Source organism: Gossypium hirsutum, chromosome D12 (genome assembly GCF_007990345.1).
Source record: "Gossypium hirsutum isolate 1008001.06 chromosome D12, Gossypium_hirsutum_v2.1, whole genome shotgun sequence".
Classification (NCBI taxonomy): Eukaryota; Viridiplantae; Streptophyta; class Magnoliopsida; order Malvales; family Malvaceae; genus Gossypium; species Gossypium hirsutum.
Genome location: NC_053448.1, coordinates 26,797,811 through 26,808,142, shown reverse-complemented (window position 1 = coordinate 26,808,142; position 10,332 = coordinate 26,797,811). Strand labels below are relative to the sequence as shown.

The 10,332-nt window shown below is 28.9% G+C and overlaps 1 protein-coding gene across 1 annotated transcript; it reads left to right on the top strand.

Moving 5' to 3' along the window:
• The first annotated feature begins 2,115 nt into the window (after positions 1-2,115).
• LOC107941190 (basic leucine zipper 4) lies at positions 2,116-3,000 on the top strand. The gene has a single exon (XM_016874742.2). The coding sequence runs from the start codon at positions 2,176-2,178 to the stop codon at positions 2,713-2,715; it is 540 nt and encodes a 179-aa protein (XP_016730231.1). The 5' UTR covers positions 2,116-2,175; the 3' UTR covers positions 2,716-3,000.
• The last annotated feature ends 7,332 nt before the right edge of the window (positions 3,001-10,332 follow it).

The following is a 10,332-nucleotide window of genomic DNA, read 5'->3' as shown; positions in this document are numbered from 1 at the left end:
ACACAACTGTGTGGAGTCGACAGTCCCAATTCTGGCTTTCTCTATTCATTGATTTCTCGGGTTTTTGTTACACACCTGATACAATTTCGATGTAAAAGCAAAAAACGGTGATTCTGGAACCTAAAAACGACATTCAATTGACCAATTAGACCATTTATTCGCAATCAAGTCGCTAGAATTAGCATCCAAAACCGTAGTTACATTTAAGAACTTCGACAGAAAATCCCCAAAACGAAAACTAACGCTTACCGATAAACAAGCAACAATTACACAATGCTTAATTCGTTGGAAAAACGTTAAACATCACTCACTCCTCTCCTGATTCGAACAAACCAATTAAACCAACAACCAACGAAGAATCAATCTTTACAAAGATCTCAAGAACCAAACCAAAAAATTCACTAAACTAACTATTTATATATAGAATTACACACTTACCCGAACGAATTAGAACACCTAACAGTATATTGAGCAAAGAATTCCCACACCAATGTTAAGAATTGAAGCAAAAGTAAAAGAAAAGAAACTAAAAAGAAAGAACAAGGAAAACAAAAGGGAACAAAAAACTGACAAATTTTGGGAAAATAAAAATAAAAACGTGGGGAAAAATAAATTGATTAAGTGATTTAAAAAACGAAAGTTATTTATTTAAAAAAAAACATGCCAAACATTTCCTTATTGCTTCCATAGAGACTTGAACACAAAACTAAAGAATTAGTTAAAGCTTTACCACTAAATCACTAAGCTCATCATTAATATAAATTTACACAGAATTAAACTTAAATTGAGAGCTCAAAGACAAAGGTTGAGTAAAAAAGATAACAAAAAATTTACAAGAGTGGGACTTAAACCCCTAATCTCAAACACACAATCAAGGCTCCAGACCACTGAAGTAAATACGTATCTTATGACTAAATTTAACAAACAAAAGTTCAAAATTTTGAGGCATTACATTGAAGGTTAAAGTTATTGGATTTTTTTTAGAATTTGAATATAATTTTGTAAGCATTGATAGCTAAATTTTTTGAATTTTTTTAATATTTAAGATCAAATTGATAGAATGTCTAAACATCAGAGGGTTGCATTTGTTATTAGACCAATAAAAAAAGGGCATTCTGTCACTCATCTAATGGCAACTAATGGGGGAATGATTAAAATATTTAATTTCAAAAAGTTTAGTGATTAAATAAATAAAAAAAGCCAATAGCTAAGCGACTAAAATAGAACTAAAGACATAGTTGGGTGACTATTTTTATAGTTTACCCTTAATTGTTGTATATAATCTGATTTATATACTAAATACATATGTTTATGTTTAAACTTTTAAGAGTGGGGATGGGCGAAGAATTTTAAATTTTTAGAGATTTTTAAAATGTTAGTATTTTAGAATTCATAAATTCAAAATGGTAATAATTGTAATTGATTGTTTTGGATAAATAGTTCTTTTATGAAAACTTGAATTAATGAAATTTTACAAACTACAAATATAATTATAAAAGAAAAATAATAATATAGAAAATATTCAATATTGAATATCATTAGATTTGTAAAAATTATAAATAATTTAAAAAAAACTAAAATTATGAAAAATATTTTTTTGAAAGTGACCTTTTATTTGTATTTATAGTGGGACCATGTGTATTAAAAATAAAATAATGAAATTTGAAAAAAAAAGGAATTGAGTGAGTTAAATCCGATATCAAAATTCCTCCTAAAATTATTAATTTCTAAATTATTTTTACCGAAACAAGACTCTAGATCCTTGGTTGAAAATTTTGGAGAATGATCCATGAGGAAGTAGGAATTTATGTGATGTTCCTTCCATTCAGGAACTTCCTCAGAAGCAGGAACTTAAATTTCTTTTACATTCCTGTTCATTTGTTGAATTAAATTAATTATGGGGTAATGATGCCCCCCCATAAATGTTTGATTAAATTGTAATAAAATTTAAAAGTAGGCCTCATGGATGGACATGATCGAATGCTTTTGATCTGGTGGAGACTTGAACCATCTATCTACTCCCACCCATCACCTAAATAAATGGCTTTTTTATTAACTCTACTTTATTGATAATATTACAAAACTACCCTTGAGCTGCCCATAAATACATGCCTCCTACGCTGCATTTCTTCCCTTTACCTTCCCCATGTATGTTTGTTATTCTTAAAGGAAGCCATGTTGTCCACTGTTCCGGCCATTATTTCCTCCAATCCCATGATACAAAGTGATCCATTTCCCTCTCTCCAAAGCGCTTGGGATTGCTCCCAACTTTTTTCCAATACCCAGTCAGTAGGACCCGCTCCGATTGAACCGAACCAAACCCAAGCCCACTCCAATTCCGGTTTGGACGAATCAAACCAAACGCTTTCCATCATCGATGAACGAAAGAGAAGACGCATGATATCGAACCGGGAATCGGCCAGGAGGTCACGGATGCGTAAACGGAATCATTTAGAAAACCTAAGGAACCAGGCGAACCGGCTTAGAATCGAGAACCGAGAACTGACTAACCGTTTGAGGTTCCTTTTGTACCACTGTCATCGTGTAAGGACTGACAACGACCGCCTCCGATCTGAGTCCACTGTGCTCCGACAAAAATTGTCGGACATGCATCAAATTTTGCTATTCAAGCAGCTGCAGCAGTTTTCATCTGCATGGCCATGCAATAACGTGACTGTCATGTCCGAACAAATTCCACCACCATTAATCATCTAAACGCATTCACAATAAAACTACATTAAATTTCTCTCCAAAAGGGAGAAACTAGCTATCTCTTTCTGTAAATTAAAATGGTGTTAGAGAAAGAAAATGGATGGGTTTCTGTAAATTAAAAGAGATACGAAACCACACAGTATTGTAGTGTAGAAATAAGTTGAGTCAGTGTTTGGCTTTTGTCAACGTTATTTTTGTTTTCTTCTTTTTTGTTGTTAGCTTTGAAAAATCCCTCCCACTATACGTTTAATGCAATATGGCAAATCATTGAAACTTACTTTTTTATTATTTTATATAATCTCATCCCATTGTCTCAAAGTTATCATTTAATTTTGGGTTTCATTTCATCACTCCATTGAGTTTGGAGACACAAATTTCTAAGATACCTTTCTCTAATATTATATATGATAAAATATATTGGTCTTCGTAAACTATTTAAATTCGATTCGATGATTATCGAACTAAATTCAAGCTGTTCACAAGCTATATTGAATTTTTTATTTTTTTCATATTGTTAAATTATGTAAATTTTGAGTTGAGTTCAAGTTTAAATGCAAAAATTAATAAATAAATTTAATCGAGCTCGAACTTGAAAATAAATTTTAAAATTTGAGTCAAATATTAAGCTTTAAATTTCAAATCGAGTTCGAACTTAATGATATTCGGGCTCGGCTCAATTTGATTATGCTCCTAAGAAAAAAGAAAAGTTATTGAAGGGTAAGGTTGCCCTTCCCTTTGGCATAAAGTGAAATAGAATATGCTAAAATTAACAGTCAAGCAAAGGTTTTAACGGCTAATGATGAATCCCGTTGCGGCCCACCTATATTTCAGAAATAAATTTAGATTTAATAAAATGTAAAAGTAGGCGTAATGGATGAAGAAGATGTGAGAGAGAAATGAAGGATGTATGGACTTCCACTAGAATTTAGATCACCTATGTTTAATTAAGTTTAGTTTGATGATGAGCGTGGAGATCTTCCCACTAAACCCCAACCCAATCACTTTATCCTTCCTTCAATAAAAGAAGAGAATATAAATATATTCCCACTTGAGCCACAAAAGATCTTGATTACGTTTGCCCAACATAATGCAATTGCTTCTTTACTTCTTCTACTGCTTCATTTTTAGTAGTAAAAAATTATAGTTAAAAGATATAATCTTTTAAACTAAATTTATATCAATAACAAGTCAACTATAACTTTTTAAGTAATTAATATAATTTATTTGTAAAATTAATGATACATAAAATATAAATTAATTTAATTATTATATGCTTTTTAAATAATCAATATAAATAAGAATATTTGGGCAAATTACCAACAAAAGCCCTATTTTTTTAAAATTTACCGAAATGGGCCCGGTATTTTATTATTTATCGGAATGGGCCATTTTCCCCGAAATCGCGTCCACGTCAGAGCGATGTCAGGGGACGTGTCAGAACATCGCGTCCACGTCAGCGCGATTTGCTTATGTGGACACAAATCGCACCTACGAGGACGCGATTTGCTGACGTGGAAGAACAGTTTATGTTTTTTAGCTTGGAAAACTTTGAAAGGCCATAACTTTTGGCTCGGTTGTCCAATTGAGACGATTTTTTTTATTTCAAATAACTTTTCGAGATCTACGCGCTGACAAATAGCCGAAGGCGGTTTGCCGCATTTTTCGTCGAAAAAGATCCTTTTTTGCCCCTAAATTTTGATTTTTTCGGTTTAAAATTGAATTTTGAAACATTCAAATCATTATTTTTCTTATTTATTTGAAGTAAACACCCGATTTTTTTACAGAATTGTTGTATTATTTTTTCTGATTTGACACGTGTATGGAATAGGTCCGATAAATCGTTAGAACGTAAGTAATATAATTAAGATAATAACAGTATTTCTATAATATGTCAATTAATTAGTTTAGCTTAGTTGGTTAAGATGCTTGCTCTTTTCCCATAGTATCTTGGTTCGAATCTTCTTGCCAATAAATTAGAATCTTTTTTGTACTTGTTGCATTTATGTTTTTTTAATCAATTAACTCTTCAATATTACATTAATATATATTATTAGTACAATAGTATAGACGAATTGACAATTTGAGCTACAATATTATGAATATTAACTACAATACATAATTTGAGCTACATATTACAGTAATACATTAATATGTTTTATTAGGGGCAAAATACCAAAAAAAGAGGCAAATTACACATAAAAAGGGGGGTATTTATACTTTTTTTGGACCGTTGGGTACTGTTCACGCGCGGGCCAAAATCGGGTCCTGGCGCATACCCTAACATCGCGGTGACGTGGACGTGATTTCGCGGAAAATGGACCATTCCGGTAAATAATTAAATAATTGTCCCATTTCGGTAATTAAAAAAAAAAGACCTTTTATTGGAAAATTGCCCAAAAATATTTTAATAATTTCACTTTAAAATGAAAAAAAAAAACCAAAACCAAAGTACCTAAATATCAACTTTTACATTTGAGTTGAAAGTTACTTTTTGACAATATTTTTTTTATCGAGAAGTTAAATATTCTCTCTTACTTCTGTTATAGAAAAACACTTTGGATTTTGTAAAATCAATGGAAAATAACTTTGTATCTAAGGTTATTTGAATTGGACGAGGTTTTTAATTTTTTAATATTTTATAAATTTTTAATAATTTATTTAATTAAATTAGATGAATTAATCGATCCGATTGAATAGATTGAACTAACTATTTGACTAATTCAACCATCAATCTAATTCCTTCCCAAATCACATAAATTTATAAAGAAAGCTCGTGAAATTTCTAAGGTGATAATATGGGTTTTTTTATTTATAAAAGTACTCTAAAATTTTTGATTAATTACGAAAAAAGCCCAACTTAAAAATCATGTATGTAAATGATATGATTTCTACAGTATTTGTCGATACCGTCAGATACATCGATTTGTGGTTTCGCCGAACAAATTGGTGGCACAAAATTGAAGTGTAATTATATAAAATGTTTAGGGACTTGACCAATCAATTACCTTTTTAGATTGGCTGAAAAAGGGTGTGCTTTTTAACTTTTGGTCTATTTGTACGCTAAGTCTGTTTTCTTTTGAAATTAAATTTAAATAGCCTTTAAAATATATAAAAATAACAAAAATAAACTCCTCAATTTTTTTATTTTTTAAAAAACAATAAACTTAAAAATTTATATAAAATTCATTCCCTCATTTAAATTAGATAAAACCAATCTAAAAAGGATAATTATTTCATTAAATTCTTAAGCATTTCATATAATTACACTTTAATTTGACACTGCCAATTTATCGGGTGAAATCACTATTTTTTTTAAATAATCATTATGGGGGTCGCTGTTGCCATTGTATCTGGCGGCACTGACAAACACTATAAAAATAAAATCATTTACTTACATAAATTTTAAATTATATCATTTTCATGATTAATTAAAAATTTTAGATTACTTAAAAAAAAGCCTGATGATACAGTTTGCATAGAGAAATGAAGGATGGCCCCGTCAGATGAAATGCTTTTTCGTTTGGAGCCATCAGAGTGATTAGGTAGTGATAATGAATGATGAAGCAACAGTGAAGAGAAAGTGTGTTGAAAAGACTTGGGGGTGTGCGAAATGAAAAGACACCCAACTTTTTTCAACAAAATGGATCCAACACCAACACTCTCTTCCTATTACTCATCTTTTGGGATGCCCCAAATCCCATTCTTTTTTGGTTTTTGCTTTTTCGATGATGACACGTTAGAGAAGGTTGGAAAATGATTGTCCATTGTAAACCATGAATTTTCTTTTTTTAAAAAAATAAAAATTAACAAAGATATTATAATAGGTTTTTTACTAAAATAATACAAAAGAAATAAAAAAATACTAAAATAATATATAAAAAATTATTTATCAAAATAATACAAAAAAAAGACGTCTGAAGGAGGGTAATGGAATGGCGGCACCGGTGGTGCCTTTCTCATTGGCGGCACCGGTGGTGCCATTCCTATTGGCGGCACAGGACTAAAATGTAACTATCTGCAGTTTCAAGGACTTGACATGCAAATTTATCATTTTGAATTTTGAAAGTGAATTGGTGCCGCCTGACATGCAAATTTTGAATTTTTACTCATAAAAGCCCTTTTTATTATTAAAGTAAATATATTTTACCTAAAGTAAAGTTATTTAAAAAAGTATAAACTAATTCGCATTTTATGTATTATTTTGGTAATTTGATAAGAATAGTTTATTAAATAAAAAAATTTACTAATTTTGGTGAGAATAGTTTATAATTATAATTTATTTTTTCTATTTGAGTTACATTTATGGGTGATCAGTTTTATTATTACATTTATGGGTTACATTTATAATTATAATTTCCTAATTCGCATATTATGTATTATTTTGGTAATTTGATGAGAATAGTTTATTAAATAAAAAAATTTACTAAATTTAATAAGAATAGTTTATAATTATAATTTATTTTTTTATTTGGGTTACATTTATGGGTGAGAGGATTCCTCACTTCTTTCTCTCATTCAAAACCGTGCATGAGATGATAAAAGTAAAGAAGAACCAGAAGTAATAATAAAACTGATCACTTATAAATGTAACCCAAATAGAAAAAATAAATTATAATTATAAACTATTCTCATCAAATTTAGTAAAAATTTTTTATTTAATAAACTATTCTCATCAAATTACCAAAATAATACATAAAATGCGAATTAGTTTATACTTTTTTAAATAGCTTTATTTTAGGTAAAATATATTTACTTTAATAATAAAATAAAGGGCTTTTATGAGTAAAAATCATAGATTAAGAGCTTATTTAACTACAAAAATAGGTTGAGGGCTTATTTATTAAATAAAAAAAGTGAGTTGAAGGGGAATAAAAAGAAAATAATAAATAAGGAGGGCTTAGAAGGCAATTAGCCAAGTTTCAGCTTTGGCGCTGACACACCCACAGGCGACATCAATTCACTTTCAAAATTCAAAATGATAAATTTACATGTCAGGTCCTTAAAACTACAGATAGTTACATTTTAGTCCTGTGCCACCAATGGGAATGGCACCACCGGTGCCGCCAATGAGAAAGGCACCACTGGTGCCCCCATTCCATTACCCTCCTTCAGCCGTCTTTTTTTTGTATTATTTTGGTAAATAAATTTTTTTGTATATTATTTTGATATTTTTTTTATATTTTTTTGTATTATTTTAGTAAAAAACCCTATTATAATAAAGGTTAGTACCAGTAAAATCTTCTAAAAGTGGTTTAATTTTTTTTCTTATACGCAATGCTTATAACTACACACTGTCCTTCTCCAATTTATAAATAGAAGAATAATGCGCTTCAGCGTATTCGAACCCTCACATCCTCCTATATTGGTAATAATGCCCATGCCAATCGAGCTAAAACTCAATTGACGAATATTTTTCATTCTTAAAACGTTATTTGTGGAATTAATTTTTTTTACAAGTAATGTATCAAATATTTTTTTGTATAAATACATAAAAAATCATACATCCATATTATCAATTATTTCTCCATATAATAATTAAATATCATAAATTTATATTATACTAATATGGGGGCTAAATTAGCTGAATATGCCGAAAAAAAATTTAATTGGCCAAATAAGCCGTTTTTTTTAATTTAGGGAAATAGATCGTTTTTGAAGAGAGAGTATGAAAGCGCGTCCAATTGAGTACACTTTTCCTGACATGTCAACAGGAAAGCTCGTCTAGCTAAGCATGCTTTCACACACTCTCTCCAAAAACAGCCTATTTCCCTAAATTAAAAAAAACAACCTATTTGATTAATTAACTTTTATTTTCGACATGATTTATTAATTTAGCCCTAATATGTGATCTGAAATAATGTGTTTAGACATGGTACTTTCAACCCAAAAAGTAAGCTTAATTCAATCTCCCCAAAAATAGGGACCGTTTAATTCAATTTTAGGGGCTTCCAAGACCTATGATATTAATTGATGGATTGAATGGAATTGTAAGACAGAGTGTGATTTGAGCCTATTTTATGAAATAACACTATAATGTTTCCTTTCGTTTTAAGTTGTTTATTAAACCCATTTCTTTTATTTAAAAATATTAATTTGGGGTCCTTTATTATTTTAATGTGTTGGTAAGCCCACTTCATTGATTTAAATCACTAGGCACTTTTTATTTCAATACTTTGCTCCGCCCATTTAAAGCATTTTGTGCTTTCTATTTTTGGTTTCAACATTTGGGCTTACTATATGAGAATTAGTTTTTGGCAGCGGGGTTTACGCTGCTTAGCCCCATCATCCATAAGAGAGATAGGGCTAGTTCTTTATTGCTTTTGAGAAGTGCTTTTGAAAAAATTTGAGTGTTTGGTATTACTGTCAAAAGTCCTCTTGAAGAACAAAATGTCCATTGTAGATATGATATTATAAAGTAACAAATATGTATTTAAATAATGTTCAAATTAGTTAATATTATGATATTTTAGCAAAAATATAAAAAATAATTTATTATAACTTATTGTTAATAATTTAATATATAATATTAATTTTAAATATTTCTAAGTAATTAATATTAATTATTTATAAAATTTAATTAGAATATATAAACTATATTTAAATATTTAAATATAAAAATTAAATATTTTTAATTAGATATTGACACAATTGTATTATTATAAAAATTATTTTTTATTTTTAATTAATACTTTTAACACATTTGTATTATTTTGTTTTAAAATGTATTTGAATATATAACTCATATTATATATAAACATAACATAGAAAACATAAACCTAACAAATTAAAATATTACATATATTTGGATTAAAGTTTTAAAAAGGGATAATATTTATATACCAAATATAAATACTAAAACTTTTACAATAGCATTTACAATTTAAAGTGAATTCATTAAACTAGAAGCTATAACATCTCTTGTTAATTCCATTTCAAAACCACTTGAATTGTTTGATTCACCGTCATCATCACCATCACCATCGTCGTCGTCATCATCATCACTTTCTCGACCATGCACATTTTCTGAATCAATAATATAGGTTACCGCATGTGCTAGGATTGATCCAATCAATGAGCAAAGAAAAAAAAACCAGGTTTTGAATATTTGATGTAACACTAAAATTAAACAAACATAATACTATCTAACTAAAATCTAAAATCTAATTACTAAAACCCAATATTAAACTTAGTAATTCACTTAAAAAGAGCCTAAAACTAAGTGTGAATTTAACTCTAAAACATATATTAATTAAACACCTATCAATTTCGTTCCATTCCAACTGTCATTGTAATGTAATGTTATAATGTTTTTGTTCTAATATATGACAATGCACATTGTTTGTCATATTTTTGTTCCGATTTAATGCACACTACCATTTTAGTGTAATGTTTGCCAATAATTGTTTCAAAATGATATGAACTTTGGACCAAAAGAAAAAAAAATTATATAAACAACAATTAAATAGAAAGCCGAAAAAATTAATTGAATTTGGTTCGTTTCGGTTAATTATTTTAACAGAAAAAAGCTCAATTCAACTAACAGTTTAGTTAATTATAGTTCAATTAGCAATGGATCGAACTAACTATTTCATCACCCCTTAGATTAAATGTTTGAGAATA

Excerpts from the sequence above, each read along its gene's own strand:
- LOC107941190 (XM_016874742.2), top strand. The coding sequence starts at position 2,176 with ATGTTGTCCACTGTTCCGGCCATTATTTCCTCCAATCCCATGATACAA.